We start from the raw sequence: 22,405 nt of genomic DNA, 5'->3' as shown, positions 1-22,405 counted from the left end.
CAGGGTTTCTCTGTGTAACAGCTCTAGCTGTCCTGGAAACTTGCTTTGTAAGCTAGGTTGGCCTGGACCTCAGAGAGCTGCCTGCCTCTGCCTCCTGAGTGCTGGAATTAAAGGCGAGTACCTGACCTTGTTCAGCTTAGAGTGTTGAAGGGCAAGAAGAGCTGGTAATTTGTTAATGGAACGAAAAGCCTATTTCAGAAAAGTCAATGCATAGTAGCTTTTCGTGAAAGAGGAAGATGACATGCACAATCGTTGAAAGAAAGATGGGCCTATCAGATCCTTGTCTAAGGTTAAGACTGTTACATAAGAGACTATATAAGCCTAATTATGAGAAACCGCTGAATGTTTTCTTATATTCTATATGTTTATTTGGTATCTGTTGTCACAGTACCAGACTAACAGCTAAACGTGGGGTGGCTGTGGTACACACCTTTAGTCCCAGCACTTAGGAGGCAGAGGCAGGTGAGGTATCTTGAGTTTGAGGCCAGCCTGGTCTATATAGTGAGTTCCAGGATAGCCAAGGCTACACAGAGAAACCCGTCTCGAAAACCCAAATAAATAAATAAACAAATAACTAAAGTGGTTTACATCTTCCAGCCAGGCAGCTTTTGTAACTCCAAAGAAACCATCAGGTACCCGCCAGCCCAAACCCCACGGGTTTCATCTCTTGCTGGCTGCCACCCACTGCTATCTCACTACCAAGGCTCTGGTCTCTGCTTCGTCTTCCCTCTGCCTACTTCTCACCGGAATTATCCCAAGTTTTTGAGAAACAGATGAACCGTTCCAGTGGTAATTTAAAAATAAAGTCTTAACATTGTTAAAATAACATTCTTAGATTTTCTTTTAATGTATAATGTGGATTTTTTTTCTATTTAACATGTTTGGAATTTTAAATATTTTCTTAATTTTTAACGTTTTTCCTGAATATATGTTTGTGGCATCTGTGTGCCTGGTTCCATGGAAGGCAGAAGAGGGAATCAGATCTCCTGGAACTAGAGTTAGGTTGAGAGCCACCATGTGGGTGCTAAGATCTAACCTGGGTCTTTTGAAGAGCTGCCAGTGCTCTCGACCATGGAGCCATTTCTCTAGTCCCTAGCTTTTTCTCTTACTAGCAGTGTCCCAATAGGTGCACAAGAAATTAAAGATAGCAGGGCACGGTAGTAGATGCCTTTAATCCTGGCCCTTGGGAGACAGAGTCAGGCATATCTTTGAGTGGAAGCCCAACCTGGTCTACAAAGCAAGTCCAGGACAGTCAGGGCCACACGAGGAGATCTGGTCTCCAGAAACAAAAGAAAGTTAAAAATGATCTTGATAAAATGCTCCTTAAATCTATAATCGTCAAATTTAATTCAAGCTTTAAGAACAACCTTAAGATGATTGTATGCTTTCAGACTGGACTGAAGGAGGATAGCGGAAAGAGTGCAAAACTGTTGATTGCCATTTGACAGGAACTCGGTGCCCTTCCACTGGTACTGCCCTTGCCTGGGTGGCCTTGGGTTCAAGTCCAACACTGAAACAAAAGGTAGAAGTATGTTTGTAAGGTTAGGAAGCCAATGTATCAGTAAGGTGTAACTTGTAACAACAGGTTCATTGTTAGAACTAACTAACTAACTAACTAACTAACTAACTCTCTCTGTCTCTCTCTGTCTCTGTTTCTCTCTCTCTGTTTCTCCCCCCCCCCCCCAGGCCTGTCCTGGAACTAGCTCTTGTAGAGATCTTGAACTCAGAGATTTGCTTGCCTCTGCCTCCTGAGTGCTGTGATTAAAGGCATGTGTCACCACCGTCCTATTTGGGATTTTGTTAAGAATAAACTTTTGGGGCTAGAGAGATGGCTCAGTGGTTAATAGCACTGACTGCTCTTCCCAAAGGACCCAGGTACGATTTCCAGCACCCACACAGCTTTCTGTAACTCCAGTTCCAGGGGATCTGACACCTTCACGCAGACATACATGCAGGCAAAACATCAATGCACATAAAATAAAAATAAGCTTAATAAAAATACTTTATAAAAGAAGAATAAGCAAGTTTCTTTTGTACACCTATTTCCATACCTATAAAAGTAAATAAGAAAACTTATGTTAGAGTTGTTAATAGGGTTAAATGCACAATAGCTTATACATTAGACACTTTTTCCAAGTAAATAGTGGTTGCTGTGATTGACATTTTTCATTGATTCTTTGGACCTATTCATAATGTTATTACTTTTAATCCAACACAAATATTTTAAAACTCCTCCGGTAGTCATAGAGTACCACGCACACCAGCGGGCCACTTGGCACCAGAGGCTTTCGGGCTGAGGCCTGAGATGACTGGCTTCCCATGGCCACGTGGCACTCGCTCCAGGTTTTCCCTGCCTGTCATTCTTCTTAGCCCAAAGGCGAATGAGCTGCACCGGCGCACGAGCTCGCCGACCTTAGCTGCACTTGCTTGCCGCTGCCGCCCGGAGGCGCTGGGGAGCCGAGCTGCTGGGTGTCGTGAAAGTGTCGTGAAAGCGGCCTTCCTTGACGGTTCCGGGCCACCTGTAATAAGCGGGTCGTGCTGGAGTGTGGAAATTAGTATGGGGACATCCTTGCGGCTTGGGCATTGCCGGGTTCCCGCGGAGAAGCAGGCGGCCGGCGCCTGGGACTGCTGAGTTCTCTATCGGGACTGCACGGCGGCCGCAAGGCCATGCTGGCTTGGCGCGTGGCGCGCGGCGCGTGGGGGCCCCTTCGCGTGGCCGTTCGGCCGCCGGGGGCGCGGCTCGGCAGGGGCGGCTCCCGCAGGGCCCTGCTGCCGCCCGCGGCCTGCTGCCTGGGCTGCCTGGCCGAGCGCTGGCGCCTGCGTCCGGCCGCCTTCGCCTTGAGGCTGCCCGGCGCCGGCCCGCGGAACCACTGCTCCGGTGCTGGGAAGGCGGCGACCCCGGGGCCGGCGGCCGGAGGAGGCGCCACCGCGCAGGCCCCGGGCGCCCCTTGGGGCCCGGCGAGCGCCGCCAGCCCGGTACGTACGAGAGTCGGCCGAACAGGTGACGGGCTCGGCGCTCTGTCGCGACACTCGGTGTTCTGGGAAGTTATGGGCAGGCGGCGCGTTCGGTTGCCGTGAGCTTCGGGGGGGGGGGGGCGGCAGTCGGGTACAGTCTCTGGCCAAATTAGAACCCACTTCAATCGCCGTCTGTCTACACCCGTTGCTGGGAGGTGTGTCTGCACGTTGCATTAGTAAAACAGCTCTTGCTCGTGTAGTTAAAAATCTATTTTTAACTTTTTGAAGCGAATCTTGAGTGTATAGGGTAAATTCGGAAGCGTCTAAGAACGGCCCATCTGTTAGCTTGTGCAGGTTTGGTTCATCAACCTTTGGCCTTTGGTCATCATATACAGTAACACGGAGGATAATTACTTAGCGTGGGTTGTAACGAAAAGATCCTTCAACTTTGTATTATAACTTAAGTCTGTTTTTGCGGTGACAAAAGGAGCTATTTGTCCACCTTACCTGCTAACATCACGTCCTAGGCAGGAGACCCCAGAGCACGAGTGTGGGACACCTTTTGTTGTCATGTTAGCAAAGCTCGTGCAATTATTACATCTTCAATTGTTAGGTCTTCAGAGGCCCCTGTCCTGCTCCGCCTTCATCAGTTACACAGCATGGGCTGAGGTGGCCACACCCCGGCAGGGGGCTCAACTTGAGGAACAGCTTTAAAGCCCTTGGAGCTTGAACGCTGGATGCCTTGAAGCGGCCCTCAACCTGGCTGAAGCCCTACCCAGCACAGTTGGCCGAGTATGCCACAGGTTATCTGGTTGGGTAATCTGAGATTTAGCTTTCCCAGTGTTGACCTGTACAGATGTATGTTATAACTAGCTCTCGGTGAGCGTTTCTTGTAGGGCTCGAGCCCCTTCACTGGCCCGGTAGCTACCCATCCAGTTGTAGTGTGTTTGCCGCGTGAAGTAATAACGACTGCTGGCCGCAGCTCTGACTTAGTCTTGCCCCGTGGGCACATCAGACTAACTTTGGAGCTCTTCATTCCTGGCTTTTGCTTTGTATCACATCTTCTCCACCACGGGCCATCTTCCCCTCTTCCCAGCCTTTGTGAGTTGCTGTGATATCGGATCAGTGTTTGACTGACCTTATACCACAGTGTGCTCTGCAGGCTTGTCCTTCTTACCCGTACAAAGGTCAGGACAGCGACCCTGATCCGTCTCACCAGCCTGACACTTTTCCTAAGTTTCAGGAATGTTCTAATATTTTGAACCTGAGTGTGAATGAGCATGTTTTCATACAACTTTATAATGTGATCTGACTTTGAATAGAACATTCCAGAGTAGAGGACTGTATTGCTTCTGACTTGCTGTAGTAGGATTTGAAGTTCTACAATTTTCTCTTTTTTTAAATTTACTTTTATTTCATTTGCATTGATATTTTACTTGCATGTGTGAGGGTCTAAGGGTGTCAGTCAGATCTGGCAGTTAGAGACAGTTGTGAGCTGTCATGTGGGTGCTGGGAATTGAATATAGGTCCTCTGGAAGAGCAGTCAGTGCTCTTAACCTCTGACCCATTTCTCCAGCCCTGAAGTTCTATAGTTTTCAGTGACAGTATTTTGTCATCGGATTTCAACAGCCGCCCCATTATCCCTCTATACCAGTATGCGTTCTGTTGGATTCTTTTTGTAAAATAAATGCCTTTTCTTAGGAGGTAGGTGGCTCATGAGATTTTAAGATAACTTGAGAAATGAACATTGACACTTTTCCCCTTTGGTGTGTGCACACATACTCACTATGAACACATGCAAAGATGAGGACAATTTTCCTGGTGTGTCTGCTCTCTTTCTGCCGTGTGCCCTGGGAACTCAGGTTGTCAGAGTTGGCAGCAGGTACCCACATCTGTTGAGCTCACTAGCCTGCCCCCCCCCTTTTCTCTAAGAAGGTTAAGGTTCAGGTAAATTGGTTACTAATTTGTCGATTTAAAAAGATGTTAGAATGGTTCTTTGAAGACAAAGTTCAGCGGGCGAATCAGCTTTCAGGCTTCAGGGACAGACATTTTCTTGCTGTCTCTGTCCCATGTGGCGCAGGGCAGGTCAGCTCTGCTGGGCTGGAGTTGTAAAGTTGCAGTGCTCTCGTGAATCTCCTGTTTGGCACAGGAGGGCTGTTCTTCAGTGCAGCTGCCAAGGGGCCCTTTTTGTTTTTGTTTTTCGAGACAGGGTTTCTCTGTGGTTTTGGAGCCTGTCCTGGAACTAGCTCTTGTAGACCAGGCTGGTCTCGAACTCACAGAGATCCGCCTGCCTCTGCCTCCCGAGTGCTGGGATTAAATGTGTGCACCACCACTGCCTGGCTTCAACTTTATTTCTTGATCTGTTTACTGTGCAACTGAAATCTTCCAGTTTTTCCCATTATCCATCATAGTCTTGAAACTCTTTTCATTAGCAATTATCCTTTCTAGTTAAATACTTCATCAGAAAATATTGACCATGAGCCAGGTCCTTCTATTCTAGCAACTACAGATCTGCAGCTGGGAGTTTCCTTTTGTTACCATTGTTTCTAATGAGATTGTCTGTATTTGGTGATGCAAAATTATTCTTCAGTTAATTTTCAGTCTGACAGATTTTATCAAGTGCAATTTCCCCGTTGTCAGTTTCATTTAATGATCTTTAAAACAATTTGGGTACAGTCTTTTTTTTTTTTTTTTTTTTTTTTTTTTTCCCGAGACAGGGTTTCTCCGTAGCTTTTGGTTCCTGTCCTGGAACTAGCTTTTGTAGACCAGGCTGGCCTCAAACTCACAGAGATCCACCTGCCTCTGCCTCCAGAGTGTTGGGATTAAAGGCGTGCACCACCACCGCCCAGCCTCATTTCCATGTGTTTTAAAGTATGAATTTGTATTTTATAAAAACTGTGCTGTCTTTGTCTTTCAGTATGAAAATCCATGGACAATCCCAAATATGTTGTCAATGACGAGAATCGGCTTGGCCCCAGTGTTGGGCTATCTAATTCTTGAAGAAGATTTTAACATTGCACTAGGTGTTTTTGCTGTAGCTGGGCTAACGGATTTGGTAAGTTATGAATATATTTGCTTTTTGCTCCCTTCCAAATCCCACACTATCCATAATTCCCCTGGAGTGCTGGATGGACAACCTCAGCATGAATGTGATCTAGCACTTTGTGTAAGGACTTATCTTCAGCGTCCATGTGGAACTGCTTTTCTGAGATCTAGAGGATCTAGAAAAGATGATAAAGATCTAAGAGATCTACAAGTGTAAAGGTCGTGGAGTGCTGTAGGAGAGGATATCTCTACCCTTGGTTTTTAACTTCTTTAAAAAAAAAAACACATGTAGAAATGTTCAAGATCCAAGTACTTACTGCAGCGGTAGAATAAAGAGAAGTTCTGGCACTCTGTGTCTACTGTGAAGGAAGTAGTCTGATCTGCAGGGAAAGTGGAGGAGGATGTGGCCTGGGAGCTGGTGCAGGTCCTGTTCTGCTTGGAACTGTCATTCATCAACACACCTCCGGCTGCTGTGCAGTGAAGGCCTTGGGCATCCTTTTTCCTGCTTCCTTAGCACCTGGACAAGGAGAGGCGTTCTTTGGTTCTGTCGGTTTGGGGAGTGTGATATCAGATTAGAATTGGGAATATAATGCCATGATAGAAGGCTCTGTTGCTTTTGCTGACCAGCACTGCTATCGTAGATGCCTGTATTTATTACCTACCTTTTTACAGAGGGTTTAAAATGGCTTACAAAATTTTATGCCCACAAACACAGTTGAGAGAAGTGCAGGATAGAGGAAAAACTTGAGGTCAGCATGTGGAAATAGAACCAATATTTTCTCAGACAGGAAAACTGGGAGATCTGTTTGTACCTGGATAGGAGATAAATTATGTTTTCAAATCTATTTGTTTTTGAACAGTTTTGTTCAACATTTATTTAATGAAAGTAGAAAACTGATTTCCCAAAAGTAAAGGTTGTATGGAAGTTTAAAAATGTTTGTTCTGGCCGGGCGGTGGTGGTGCACGCCTTTAATCCCAGCACTCAGGAGGCTGAGGCAGGCGGATCTCTGTGAGTTCAAGGCCAGCCTGGTCTACAAGAGCTAGTTCCAGGACAGGAACCAAAAAGCTACAGAGAAACCCTGTCTTGAAAATCAAAAAAAAAAAAAGTTTGTTCTGGGCGGTGGTGGCGCATTCCTTTCATCATAACACTTAGGAGGCAGAAACAGGCAGATCTCTGAGTTTGAGGCCAGCCTGGAACAGAATGAGTTCCAGGACAGGCTCCAAAGCTACTGAGAAACTCTGTCACATAAGACCAAAAAGTAAAATAAAAAAAAAAGTTTACTGGGGCTGGAGAGATGGCTCAGTGGTTAAGAGCATTGCCTGTTCTTCCAAAGTTCCTGAGTTCAATTCCCAGCAACCACATGGTGGCTCACAACCATCTGTAATGAGTCTGGTGCCTTCTTCTGGCCTGCAGACATACATGCAGACAGAATATTGTATACATAAATAAACAAACAAACAAACAAACAAACAAACAGTTTGCTTTTCTGTCTGTGGTTCATAGAGACACCTATTAACAGTAGTGTTAATAATGAATGAAGTTAACAGAAGGCTTTGAAGAAGATGGACAGATGTGAGCATTTGTGTTGTCTTAAGTGTTTCTGAATATGCAGCAGGTACAGCCTTACACGAGTCTTGCCTTTTCCTTTGTCAGCATCTGTTCGCATTCTCATTTCTCCTCCTTCCTTGGGCCTGTTTGTCCCTCTCCTGAAGCTCTCTCCACTCACATTATTGGTGTGGTCTGAAAATCTGTCCTAGAACATTAGACTGATAATAAAATATTTTAGATAGTAAAGTTGTTTTTTTTCCCCAGATATTAAATTTACCTTTTATATTTATTAATTTGTGAGGGCTTTGTGGGGTAGGGGTTCAGCTGCCACATGAAATGGGCTTATTAAATGAGAGAGGCACCCCATTAACAAGCATGGCATGATGTGTATAGAAACCGGAATTAACTGGTACCATATTGTGCACTTTCCCATGGAGATTTGGATGCCTCCTCAACTGCTGGTTTTAAGCAGGGGAATGGCAGGATCTGATTGTGTGGGAAGTAGGCTCTCGGCCAGCAAGAGTTGGGAGCCAAAGAACTGGTGAGGAAGTAGCTTAGACTGAGTTGGAGTTTGGAGTTAGAAGTGGATGGGTTTGGATAATGTTCTGAATAAAGTATTGATATGTTGATATACTGGGCAGATTGACTGGAAATAAAACAGGATCACCAAGCATCCCACCCACATCCACACCCATCTTCAAAATCAGGTTCTTGGTGGTAACACTGGGGGATGGGGAACCCTTGAGACAGGACACAGTTTTGGGGAAACCACCAAGCTCCTGATAGCTATTGCTTTAAGTTGAATGTGGGAGTGTAGACCAGAAGATGGCAGACTGGGAGCTGCCTGATCAGAGGAAATATCTAAGTGTGGTAAATTAGTCAGTGAGAGGGAGAAGTGACCATAAGTACAGGAACAGAAGCCCGGCAGGGACGTTAGGGATGCTGAGAAAGGAAGATGAGACAGTGCCAGAATGTCCCAGAGAGTAAGCCACAAAAGTGCTGCTAGTGTGAGGTCACATGGTCTGAAAATGCAGAGCACATTGGTCATCTGCATGAGAACTTTCTAGAGGTGTGAGGATGATTGGCTCAAGTTGGTAAGCAAATGAGGGATGGTGGTGGCTGGCACTGCTTTTAGGGTAGTTTTGTTTTGTAGGGGAAGGAGGGCCAAAGGAAGGTTGTTTTAAAGACGGGTGTGCTGAGGAAGATTTTGGATTAGCTGAGTAATAAAATGAGGAATGGAATTCCATTAGGGAAGACAGAAGATGAGTGCAGCTGGCTGTGTATTAGGTGCAATGCAGGGAATACTGCTGGTTGTCTTTTTACTGTTTTCTTCTAGGAAAGTAGAGACATGGCCGTGGGCTAGAATGAGAGTGTTTAATAGGCATGAAGTAGGTTGGGGTAAAAGCATAATATAATACTGTTAGTAGATAACAGCTAGGCATTGAGTGCACACAGAAGGCTATGGTCATGAGTTTGTGACATCAGTCAGCCCACTTATGTATTTTTTGGAGCACTATTTAACCACTTGCATGCTGGCCTGACGTGCATGGTGCTGGTGTTGTAGGAGGAATGAAGTGCTGTGAGAGAAGTATGCTTGTTTGCACAGGAGTGATGTGAGTTAGAGCAATAGTGCAGACGGGAGTAATGCCAAAAAGTGGGAAGTGAAGAACAGAAACTGTAACAAAAGCTGGGTCTTCAAGGCCTTAATTCCCTATTACTGGCAGTTTGTTAATAAACCTTACCTCCAGTCCACTTAAAATAGCAGCACCAAAGGCAGGCTGATGACTGCAAGTTCTGGAACAGCCAGGTCTAAATAGTAGGCTCCAGGCTGCAGAGCAAGAGAATCTGCCTGTGAATGAGTGAATGAATATTACAGGGTGAGGGGAGGCAAAGGACAGGGAAGAAGAAGAAGAAAGCTGATTGTTCTAATAGTGATTAGAGTCGTTAGTAACTGCTCTTTTGAGGTCTTATTAAGAGACTGAATGAATTTAATCATATTATGTGCTGAAGGCAGCCAAGGCTTTGAGATAAGTGGGTGTTACCTGTTTTAAGCAGGAAGAAAAGCTAAGTCAGAGGCCTTGTTCAAGGTCACGCAAGAAGGGAGTGCAGAGCAGGACTTGCTGCAGTCTGTTCTGCGGTTGTGTCTGTGTGGGTGCGGGGGGGGGGGGGGGTGTTGTTTTGTTGTGCTAGGGATCATCTGGCCTTCTGTGTGTGTCAGGTGAGAGCTGTGCCCTGAGCCGCATCCTTAAACCAGTGACTTAACCACTCCTGGGACTTTCTCCTTAACTTATTGGAATATTTGGCAATACATGCTTAATTTTACATAAGTTAGTTTTATATCGTTTTCTTAGAAATAAGAATAGATTTCAAACATTTGTTGAAGTATAAAGTTAAATAAAACGAGTACTATACATTGGAGCTTGTCTGCCTTGTGTCATGCGACTAGGCAGCACCTGGTTTTGATCCTTTTTTTGGCCCTCGTGACCAAGTCTGGCCCCTCTCGAATTAGGCTAGAGATTCAGTTTTTATGGTAAAAGAAAGCTTGGAAACCTAATGTGATCTAGGTTAAAATATTGTTTCTAATCAAAATAAGTAATAAAAGAAGTAATTTGCTAGGTGTGGTGATGTATTTCAATGTATTTCTTTAATTCCAGCATTCAGGAGGCAGAAGCAGGCAGACCTCTGAGTTCCAGGGCAGCCAGGGCTACATAATAAAACCCTATAATTTAAGTATTACCATTTTAACTAATAGGTACAGAGGATTACGGTTTTCTTTCATAGAATATTGAGTTATTGAATTAATAGTGGTACTAAACAATGTATGTATGTGTGTGGCACATTTATTTCTTTGCGTGTGTGTGTGTGAGAGACAGAGAGAAAGAGAGAGGGAGGGAGGGAGGGAGGGAGGGAGGGAGGGAGGGAAGAAGGAAGGGAGGGAGGGAGGGAAGAAGGAAGGGAGGGAGACAGGTCATCAACCCAGGGCCTCATAGAAGCTAGGCAAGCGCTCACTGAAATACACCCCAGCTCTCTAATGAAATACATTTTAATATTGTATTTATAAGATAAGAGGCAGAGAGATGGCATAACTGTAGAGTGCTTCCTGCTCTTCCAAAGGTCCCGAGTTTGAATCTCGGTACCCACACAGACAGCTCCCAGTTGCTCAGTTCTGGAAGATTTAACAGTTTCCTCTGGCCTCTGTGAACACACATGTACACACACAAACACAAAACTAACAGTCACACATATACGTAAGTTTTAAAACAGGACCCACAAGAGTCAGCCAGTACAGGAAAACAGATAGAGATGGGAAAGATGGGAAAGCTGCGTGTCTCTCAGTTTAAAAGTAGTCCTTACAGGCAACAGCAGCCGTTTGGCTCTTAGTCCCAGCTCTGTCAGTCACGCTTTCTGTGAGTTGTGTGGGCTTTATCTCTGCATCTGTGTTTGCGCTCATTTCACGTGGGCATGTTGTAGAATTAGAAGTCAGTAGGACCCCTTGGAGAAGAAAAAACAGTACTATAAACGTGAAATTTGTTTAGATAATTGCTGTTTTAAAAGCTAAAAGACTAAGAATGTTTGGGGATAAGAAACAAGATTTTGTTGGCATTTTCTGAAAGCATAGTTGTCTCTGGTATCTCTTAAGCTACAAATTACCTACTCTGTTCCTATGATGATATTTATTTAAAAAACACTTTTATTTTCAGTTGGATGGATTTATTGCTCGAAACTGGGCCAATCAAAAATCAGCTTTGGGAAGTGCTCTTGATCCACTTGCTGATAAAGTTCTTATCAGCATCTTATATGTTAGCTTGACCTATGCAGATCTTATTCCAGGTAAGAACACTTGTGTGTACTTTAAATAACAGGGAAGAACAATGGTAGTGAGCTTAGGCCTTCTCTTGAGAAATAGTTTTTCTTCAAAAATGTTTTCAGCTTTAAACTGTTTCCTCAATTTAAGCTGTTTTGCTTGCCACACTGTTTATTGTAGAATTGTATTCTTGTTACACTAGAAGAAACAGTTTCTTTATAACTTTATTTAAAATTAATTGAGATAATAGTCCACAGTGCAGATTCTTAATACTCTGGAATTTTTTGGTGATACTTTATGTGTTTCTAGCACACAGCTATTTGGAAATAACTTAAAATCCGCATAAGTCGCTGATTTGTTTTTTTAATTTTTATTAAAATTATTTATATATGTATATATATATTGTGTGTGTGTGTGTGTATTTTGCCTCCATGTGTGTCTGTGCCCATGGAAGGCAGAAGAGGGTATCATATCCACTGGGACTGAAGATAGAGACAGTTGTAAGCTACCATGTGGGTCCTGGAATCTAACTCAGGTCTCCTAGAAGAGCAGCTGGTGCTCTTAACTGCTGAGCTATCTCTCCAGCCCCCAGGGTTACTTTTGTTAAGTACAGTTTATTCATAATGGGAACTCTGATACTCTAAAGATATCTGTAATTTTTACCTTTTTTTTTTTTAAAAAAAAAGATTTATTTATTTATTTATTCGTATGATTGTTGGATTTACATGTGTGCTTGCATGGCAGAAGAGGGCATCAGATCTCATTACAGATGGTTGTGAGCCGCCATGTGGTTGCTGGGAAATGAACTCAAAACCTCTGGAAGAACAACCAGTGCTCTTAACCACTGAGCCATCTCTCCAGCCCTAACATTATTTATTATTATTCACTTTCAAATTATATACATACATAATGCATTGTCTGAATATTGTGAATCTTTATGGTCTCTTGCTTTATGTGTTATTGTGCCTCTATGGTTCTTCATTTTGTGCTTTGGCTATATTTGTCAAGCAGGTTTTCTTCCTCATCCCCCCAAGAGTTAGAAGTGAGGTTTGAGAACGGAAGCTGGTTCATTGTTTGTGTCTGGTAAAAGAGGTGTAGTGGTGTTTTATTGTATTGTCTGTTAGTGTCCATTGTTGGCATTTGGTAGGTGAAGTGTAGTGATGCCTCATTCTGGTCTCTACGTAGGGTCCTTGAGTGTCCATTGTTGGTATCTGGTAGACATGTGTAGTGGTGCTCGTCCAGTTTGATGCAGGTTTTTAAGTGTTCAAGACACATTAGTTATAACTAATAGCATTAATTATTAATAACTAACATTATTAGTTATTAGATATTCTTAGCTGTTTCCAGTGTGTCTGATCTTAGAATCAGCTTTTTTTCCAAAGGGAAAATAAAAATCTGTTTGATTTGATTGATTTGGTTACACGGAATTTATAGGTATCTTTGACAGATTTATTCTCAGGTATCTGATAGTTTGTAATGTTCTTGCCATTGGAATCATTTAAGCATTGTTGTGTGATGATCATTGTTACTGATGTGACAGCAGTCAGGTCTTTTCCTATGTTAGCCTGTGTCTAGTAAGGCTTACTCCCTCTGATGTTGTTAGTCTGCTGGCTTGTCTCCAGGCCCAGTATGCACTGTCTGTGGTTGTGACTGTTTTATCTCTCATTTCCTCACTGTGTGTCTCATGCTGAGTGGGAGCAAGCCTGCCTTACCTCAGCTCAGACGCAGCTTTTACAACCATTTTGTGGGGTGATTCCTCTAGGGATTCATAGGTCCTCTTTGCAAATTAAGTAGTAGTTTTTCTTGGAAATTTTTTCCAAGTGTTCATCATGTCAGAACACTGAGAACTCCTTCTTGGCATTTTATGGTCTAGCATGTTTTCCCTTTAAGCTGCTATTGAGGTGAGTTGTAGTACTGTTTTTCTAGTGTTAAAACAACCTGTAGTCCTGGTGAAAATCAAGCTTGGCCATGATAAATAGAGATATTGTTGGATGTGGTTTGATCATATTTTGTTGAAGATTTTGCATTCAGATTATGAGATTAGCCTGTCATAATTCCTTGTGGGAGGCATTCTTTGTGATTTTTGTCCCTACCTTTTACTTGCTAGGCATTGTTCTACCACTGAGCTAAATTCCCAAGCTGTAGCCTGGAATTTGTTTCTTGAAAAGTCTTTGTTGGTTTTTTAAATTAGCTTTTTAAGTTACAAAGAAATGGGTTTCATCATGGCATCTTCATCAATAGGTGTCATTACACATTGTTCCCAGTCATTCCCCTTTGTCTCTAGTGGACCCTTTTCATTCTCTAGTAGATCCCTTCTGCTTCCTGTTCCACATGATGATTACCTGCTCTGCAACCACCTTGCAGATCTTGTTCTTTGAAGGATCCCCTTTATGGCTTTATGACCTACAAACGTGTAAATATGCACATACACGCACACATACATGTGTACATTTATACATTTTAAATTTAAGTTCTACATGAGAGAAAATGTGATTTTGAGTCTGACTCAAAATTATTATTTGAGCCCAATAATGATTTCCAGCCTATTTGCTGTAAACGTCCTGACTTCCGTTTTCTTTTAAAGGTGTAAAATTTTTGTTCATCCAATCATTTATGAGCATCTAAACTGTTTGAGTTTCCTGACCTTTTTGAATAGTGCAGCAATAAACATGCAGGTCTCGGAGTCCTTCTGCTGTGTACTTGAGTGGCATAGCCGGGTTATATGGTGGCTCTGTTCTGTCTCTTGAGGAAGCTCCGTATAGCTCCCTCTAATAATTGCATTCTCATCATCAGTGAACAAGGCTCCTCTTCCCCACAGTCTCCTCAGCATTTGTTGTTGGTCCCTGTTTTTAATGCCAGTGTTGTTACTTATCAAACAGGTTAGTGACTTTTTTCTTAAGTTCTTGAGTAGTAGTTATGTGACATTACAGTTTTTCATCTTGAATGTTTGATAGAATTTATTGAAACCATTGAGAAGAATTTTGAAAGGTGATTAATTTTTAAAATTGTTTAATTGTTCCAGGGTAATTCAGTTTAATAATTCATCCTTTGTACCTTTGCAAGGGGTGATTTTTTTCCCTAAGAACTTATCTATTTTATTTATATTAAATTATTATTTTAGCACTCTTTGTTGGTACCTTAAGATTTATGGTATATAACAATGTCTGCATTTTTGTCTTGAGTCTTACTCCCTTTGCTTTTCTCTTGATTAGTTCTGTCACTAATTAGCTTGCCAGTCCTGTGAGTCCTAATGAACCAAATAAGGCTTTGCAAAGACTCAGATTATTTACGTTATTAAATATCGCTCTCCTCCCCTTCTGTCTTTCTCCTTATCTTGGTTTTCCTTGATCCTTTTTTGTATATCAGTTCTTTTAGTAGAAATAAAAAAGACACTGCATATAATGAAACATTTTTAATAACTATATTAAAAATAAGAAACCAATTAAAATTTTGATGAGGCATTTTATTTAATGCACTGGATTAATGACATTCTTCTGGGCCATTGACAAGCTAGTAAGGTGTCCCCAAACCTGAGGATCTGCTTGATCCTCTGGACCCACATAGAAGAGAGAGAACTGATTGTGAAAATCACTTCTGACTCCTGTGCCAGCACACGTGTACCCCACCCACACGCTCACACACAATACGTCTTTAGGTGGAATTCAGAAGTGATTCTAGCATATACTCAATGAGAAATTACCAAATTGAAGTATAAAACTTCCAAATCAAGTGTTTATCTCCATTTCCTGCCCCTTCCTATTTTGGTGAGCTTGTGGCTGTGGTATTGACAGCGCCGTCTATCGATGAGCACATTTCCCTGAGGCTGCATTTTCTGCTTGTGTACCATTCCACTGCATTGTGTGTGTTTTATGTCATTGTCCAGCACAGAATATTTTCCTCATAATCTTCTGTCTGTCTGGCTAATAATTATTTATTAGGGTGAGTGTGGCTCAGGGTCAGAACATTTCCCTAATATACATAAGGCCCTATGTTCAATCCCCGGTACAACTAAAATAACAATATTTTTTAGTTGTCAATTTGTAGGGATGTTGTAGGTGTCTTTTTAATGATTTCAAGCTTAACTGCATGTTCAGAGACTATGCTCCATTGCTTTAATCTCGCAGCTTGTATACAAACAGATTTTACAAATGTGTGCTTCAGTGAATGGATACTCTGTAGTACTATGCTGTGATGTTCTCTGTATAAACTCAATAAGTGTAATTTTCAGTCTTGTTGTAATCTTTCACATCTGGACTCCCCATTCCTTCCCCCCTTTTTGGTTTGTCTGAAAGTTAGTGAGAGATGATGTTACAGTTTTTTCTTTGTGTCTTGTTTTACCCCTCTCCCTTCCACCCCCTGCAATTCTAATTTTGCTTTGTTATTTCTTTTTAAAATTATGATATTAAAAACACATAAGTTGGAATTGTATATTTATGACAAATAGAGTATTTTATTTGGAAGTGGCCCACCAGATGGTTGCAGGTAGTAAAGTGACTGCCGAGACACTGCCAGGTCCCGTGCCGTATTGACTCCAAGAGTATACTGCCCAAGTCTGCATTCCCTAGACCTCCATCCCAGCAGATTCCTCACAGCTAATGGTTTGACTTGCAGAGGTTTGCTGCTTTTAGACTATGGTTATTGTTTAATTTATCTGCTAATGCTTACTGTGGAAATGCTTGCTTAATGATTAAGGAAGTGCATCTAAAAATCATGGTCCACATGGTTCATTGTAGCCTGGCTACTAGAGTCACATGCTCTGCTAGACACCTTTTCTCTTTGAAACAACACTGTTGTGGAGGGTGAGACAAGGCAAATCCAGTTTGCTCTGCAATTGCAGGTGCAGAGTCAGTAGTAGTCAGGACTGGAGAGGGCCGCAAACACTGCTTCAGATTACCTCTGAGCTGTTTGAAAGTACCACAGGAAAGATTTCGGTAAACTATGATTTGAATTTAGGGTTTTTCCCATCATATTTATCTTGTGAAAGATATAGAATTGTATGTTAAACTTTGTATGGTACAGAAGTAAGTTCTCTGTCTTCCCATCTAACACAACCTCCTGTTGACTGTGGTCCTGGGACCATGCTGGATAATCTGAGGAATATGAGTTGAGTATCCCCAGTGGCAAGCAACTTGGGGTTTTGGATTGTTTGGGGGTTAGTAATGTTCAGCTGGCAATGTGCAAATATTCCAAAATCCAAGAAACTGAAATCTGAAACATCTCTTGTCCAAGCACATTGGATAAGGGAGACTCAGCCTGTGATAAGAATTGATTGACAGGCGAGGTAGGGAGAAGAATAATAGTTGTGTGGGGAGGAACTAGCCCAACAAGAGTGAATACATTTTGTATTTCTGTAAGCTATATATATGTAAACGCTCTCTAGAGAGTAGACTACAATTCAGATACAAGGACCTCAGGATATTTTAACTTCCCTTACATCTCCATTCAGCTCCCTATCGTTACTTTACATTCATTTCCAGTGACCAGGACATCTTTTTCCCAGAATCACAAAGCTGAGGAGAGTGGGGACGGGGAGGCTGAGTGTGGCTCGCCTATGTGCAGGCTTGCAGTTTATAGACAGACACAGGAGAGAACGGAAGTGGTGAGCGGGTTGGAATTCTGGAGCAGAGAAGTCACAGAGCCAGAGTCTGCAGTTCATTCTGATCACAAGAAGGAATAAAAAGAGCAGAGCTTCACTGTAGGGGCCTGAATCATTAATAAGTACTTATTACAAAGATTTTACTTACGGAAAACATCAAATAGTATGAGGCTGATTGAGGCTTTTCTGCAGTCAAAGTATCTATTTGTAATTTTCCGACTCCTCATTTCTGGTTTTTATATTTGATTTTCAGTCCCACTCACTTACATGATAATTTCAAGAGATGTAATGTTGATCGCTGCAGTGTTTTATGTCAGATACCGAACTCTGCCAACACCGGTAAGTTTCACAAAATACTCCTTTAGCATTACTTATAAATATTCACTCTATTGAATGTAATTTTGCTTTATGAGAATAATTTATAGTAATTATTTTTTAATGGGAACTTGAAAAAAATTACCCTGCAATTTGAACACACTCATAGTCTGTTTTGAAAGATGGATTTCTTTCTGGGCGTGATGACACATGCTTTTTATCTCAGCATTCCAGAGGCAGAAGTAGGTGAATCTTTATGAGGTTGAGGCTAGTCTGGGGTTTATGGAGCTACAATGAGATCCTAATCTCAAAGAGAACAAAAACTAATTTTAGTTGATGGTATATATGAAACCCAGGGCAGCTTGCCAGGCACCAAACAGCTCATTCTTAGAGGTGTTTCATAGCTCCAAGCTATATATTGTTTCATTTAGCCTCACCATGAATGGTCCAGACATTATTTTTTAATATGCCATAGAAGAATGGAATGGTTTGCTTACATCCTAGTTTATTAGTTCTATAAATATTTGAGTGCATAAGTATAGCATTATCTTCTTTGGTTCCCAGGAAAGATAGAGCTATAGTTTATTTATTTTGTTTTTTAACCTGTAAAAGAGAATAACATAAGTTTTTTTGGGGAACATATGTGATGAAGCAAACTTTGTGAGAACAATTGTATGTAATTTTGTAGGACTTGACAAATGTACAGTTTGAAGAATCTTATTTTCAATAGCCTAGAATGATTAGGAAGGTATGTAAATAGTGCAGTACGTTGGGGCTAGGCATAGGGTAAGCACTGAAAACTTTTGTTTGAAGCCTGAACAGTAAATTGAAACTTTTTTTTTTCTTTTGGCAGCGAACACTAGCTAAGTATTTCAATCCTTGCTATGCTACTGCTAGGTTGAAGCCCACATTCATCAGCAAGGTAAGAGACTCACAGCAGCCTTGTAAAGAACTCTGTCCTTTATGAACTTTTATAAAATGCATATAAGTCTCAGTCAGGAGCAGCTTAGAATGAAAGCATTCTTAAACATTTGTGTGCAAGTGTGTGCATGCTCATGTCCAGAGGGCAGAGGCATCTTGTGGGGGTCAGTGTAACACGATTAGTAAAAACCCAGAGACAGATATTGGGGTTCAACCTGAAGGTCAGAAAAGCAAAGCAGCCAGCCACTTGCTCTTACCTCTATCTCAGTCCGAAATGATGATCCTGCCTTCAGGAATCTCAGAATGGGACTGTGTTTGAGAACTGTCTCCTCCCGTTCTATATTCTTTAGGGCTGGGATTAAAGATGTATACCACTACTGCCTGGTTTCTGTGGCAAACTAGTGTGGCTGCTGGGATTAAAGGTGTGTGTCACCATTGCCTGGTCTGTAAGACTGACCAGGATGGTTGTTTTACTCTCTGATCTTCAGGCAAGCTTTATTTATTAAAATACAATGAAATATCACTATAGGTCAGTTTTCTCTTTTTGTCTGTGGGTCTTGGGAAATGAACTCAGATTGTCAGTCTTGGCTACAGGACTGGTCATCTTAATCAATTTGAGAATGAGACATTTAAATGCATTGAATGTCTAGAAGAAGGGTCAGGCAGACAGTCTGAAGTTAATTCTTCTGTCTTCTAAATTTTTTTTAGATCTTTGGTATATGCAGTTTGTCTTTGTTGATGGGATAAGAAATATATCTTGGATGAGATCATAGGTCAGATAAAAGGTGACATTTAAGTGCTTCTTGAGATGCAAGATTAGAGTCTTTTGTGCTTTTCCTGGCTCCATATGATCAGAACACCACATCTGAGACCCTTTCATTCATTCATTTTAATTGCAGGTGCCTGTGTGTAGTATGTGTGTGAGTGTGTGTGTGTGTGTGTGTGTGTGTGTGTAGGCTGTTGGTAGTCTTCCTCTCACTTTACACAGTTATTGATTGAGGCAAAGTCTCAGCTAAACCTGGAGCTTGCCTTAGCTCTAGGGATCTCCTGTCTCTTTACCCTGCTGAACTATTTCTCTAGACCCAATCCTTTCAGGTGTTAGATGAGAAGGGAATAGACAGTTTTACTCACTAATAAACATTACTCTTTAGTTGCCTATATGTTTTGTTAAGTTTTTTCAGGATCATAAATGTGCATCAACTTTTGCATAGAAAAAAAAGATAAGTCATCTTTCTGTTTCTTCTGACAGATATAATAGATTAGATATCCTTGGGACAGAGGGACCATTGTGTTTGTACAGGACCGTTGTCCTTGTACAGGTATAGAGTATTACCAGCTAGAGAGAGCTTTTAGCTTCTTGTGACTCTTATTTGTGTCAAATGCAACAATTTGAATGTAGCACTCCATAGAAAATCACTTGAAGTGCTGGGACAAATGCACCAATAAACCCTGTTCTTTTTTTTTTTATTATTGATTTTTATTGAGCTATATGTTTCTCTTGACTCCTCTTCCTTCCACTTCCCTCCCCTTTTATCTCTCCCTTGGTCCCCATGCTCCCAATTTACTCAGAAGATCTTGTCTTTTTCTACTTCCCCTGTAGATTAGATCCATGTATGTCTTTCTTAGGGTCCTCATTGTTGTCTAGGTTCTCTGGGATTGTGAATGTAGGCTGGTCTTTCTTTGCTTTATGTCTAAAAGTCAGCTATGAGTCAGTACATACGATACTTGTCTTTCTAGGTCTGGGTTACCTCACTCAATATGATGTTTTCTAGATTCATCCATTTGCCCGCAAATTTCAAGATGCCATTATTTTTTCTGCTGTGTCGTACTCCATTGTGTAAATGTACCACATTTTTTTTTTTACCCATTCTTTTTTTTTTTTTTTTTTTTTCCTTACCCATTCTTCAGTGGGGAGCATTTAGGTTGCTTCCAGGTTCTGGCTATGACAAACAATGCTACTATGAACATAGTTGAGCACATATATGTCCTTGTGGTACACTTGAGCATCCTTTGGATATATACCCAAAAGTGGTATGGTTGGGTCTTGAGGAAGGTTGTTTCCTAATTTTCTGAGAAATCGCCATATTGATACCCAAAGGGGCTGTACCAGTTTGTACTCCCACCAGCAATGGGGGAGTGTTCTCTTTAACCCACATCTTCTCCAGTATAAGTTGTCATCATTGTTTTTGATCTTGGCCGTTCTTACAGGTGTAAGATGGAATCTCAGAGTTGTTTTGATTTGCATTTCTCTGATGGATAAGGATGTTGAGCATTTTCTTAGGCATCTTGCAGCCATTTTAGATTTCATCTGTTGAAAGTTCTCTGTTTAGGTCTGTAGTACCCCGTGTTTTTTGTTGTTGTTGTTGTTTGTTTTTTTTTGGATTATTTGTTCTTTTGATGACCAATTTTTTGAGTTCTTTGTTTATTTTAGAGATCAGCCCTCTGTCTGATGTTGGTGAAGCTCTTTTCCCATTCTGTAGGCTGCCGTTTTGTCTTACTGACGGTGTCCTTTGCTTTACAGAAGCCTCTCAGTTTCAGGAGGTCCCATTTATTGTTTCTCTCAGTGTCTGTGCTACTGGGGTTATATTTAGGAAGTCATCTCCTGTGCCAATGCGTTCAAGTGTACTTCCCACTTTCTCTTCTGTAAGTAAGGTTCAGTGTGGCTGGCTTTATGTTGAGGTCTTTGATCCATTTGAACTTGAGTTTTGTGCATGGTGATAGATATGGATCTATTTTCATTCTTCTGCATGTTGATGTCCAGTTATGCCAACATCATTTGCTGAATATGCTTTCTTTTTTCCGTTTTATATTTTTGCTTTTTTGTCGAATATCAGGTGTTTGTAGGTGTGTGGATTGATATCTAGGTCTTCGGTTCCATTGGTCCTCCTGTCTGTTTTTATGCCAATATGAGGCTGTTTTCAGTATTCTAGCTCTGTAGTAGAGTTTGAAGTCAGGGATTGTGATTTCTCCAGAAGTTTTTTTATTGTACAGGATTGTTTTGGCTCTCCTGGGTTTTTTGCTTTTCCATATACAGTGACTATTCTTTCGAGGTCTGTAAAGAATTTTTCTGGGATTTTGCTGGGCATTGCATTGAATCTGTAGATTGCTTTTGGTAAGATTACCATTTTTACTATGTTAATTCTATCTACCCAAGAACATGGGAGATTTTTCCATTTTCTGGTGTCTTCTTCAATTTCTTTCTTCAAAGATTTAAAGTTCTTGTCATACAAGTCTTCCACTTGTTTGGTTGAAGTTACTCCAAGATGTTTTATGCTATGTGTGGCTATTCTGAAGGGTGATGTTTCTCTGATTTCTTTTTGTTGTTGTTGTTGTTTTGTTTTAAAAGAGAACAAACTCATTTTTCATTATACATACCAATCCAAGTTCCCACTCCTTCCCCTCCTCCCATTCCTGATTTCCTTCTCAGCCCATTTATCATCTGTGTAAAAGAGGGCTAGAGTTAATCTTGTATCCTGCTACATTACTGAAGGTGTTTATGAGTTGTAGAAGTTCCTTGATAGAATTTTTGGGGTCACATATGTAACTATTATACCATCAAATAATAGTGAGAGTTGACTTCTTTTCTGATTTGTGTCCCCTTGTTCTTACTTTGTTGTCTTATTCCTCTAGCTAGAACCTTGGGTATTTTATTGAATAGGTATTGAGAGAGTGGACAACCTTGTCTTATTCCTGCTTTTAGTGGAATTGCTTTGAGTTTCTCACGATTTAGTTTGTTGGTTGTTGGCTTGCTGTATATTGCCTTCATTATGTTTAGGTATGTTCCTTATATTCCTGCTCTCTCTAAGACCTTTATTATGAAGGGATATTGTATTTTATCGATGGCTTTTTCAGCATCTAATAGGATGATCATGTGGGTTATTTTTCTTTTCCCTCCAGTTTGTTTATATGGTTGATTACATTGACTGATTTTCATTTGTAGAACCATCCCTAAATCTCTGGGATGAAGCCAACTTGATCATGGTGGATGATTTTTCTGATGCATTTTTGGATTCATTTTGCCAGTATTTTATTGACCAGTTTTGCATCAGTGTCCATGAGTGCTATTGGTTTGTAATTCCCTTTCTTTGTGTGGTTTGGGAATCAGGGTAATTGCAGCCTCATAAATGTTCCTTCTGTTTCTGTTGATATTAGTTCTTTGAAAATCTTGTAGAATTCTGTGCTGAAACCATCTGGTCCTGGGCTTTTTTTTTTTTTTTGG

At 41.4% G+C, this 22,405-nt stretch overlaps 1 protein-coding gene across 1 annotated transcript in view; it reads left to right on the top strand.

The window, feature by feature from the left end:
• Positions 1-2,465: 2,465 nt before the first annotated feature.
• Positions 2,466-22,405, top strand: part of Crls1 (cardiolipin synthase 1) — a 24,374-nt gene continuing 4,434 nt past the window's right edge. The window contains exons 1-5 of the mRNA XM_050132980.1: positions 2,466-2,976; positions 5,873-6,010; positions 11,251-11,380; positions 17,204-17,289; positions 18,119-18,187. Of these exons, the coding sequence (XP_049988937.1) occupies positions 2,668-2,976; positions 5,873-6,010; positions 11,251-11,380; positions 17,204-17,289; positions 18,119-18,187 (732 nt within the window). The 5' untranslated portion in view covers positions 2,466-2,667. The remainder of the gene's footprint in view (positions 2,977-5,872; positions 6,011-11,250; positions 11,381-17,203; positions 17,290-18,118; positions 18,188-22,405) is intronic.

The sequence above is a fragment of the Alexandromys fortis genome, unplaced genomic scaffold (assembly GCF_014885135.2).
Source record: "Alexandromys fortis isolate MF-2015 unplaced genomic scaffold, M_Fortis_MF-2015_v1.1 scaffold_6, whole genome shotgun sequence".
NCBI classification, from domain to species: domain Eukaryota; kingdom Metazoa; phylum Chordata; class Mammalia; order Rodentia; family Cricetidae; genus Alexandromys; species Alexandromys fortis.
This window is presented reverse-complemented; position numbering and strand designations above follow the sequence as displayed.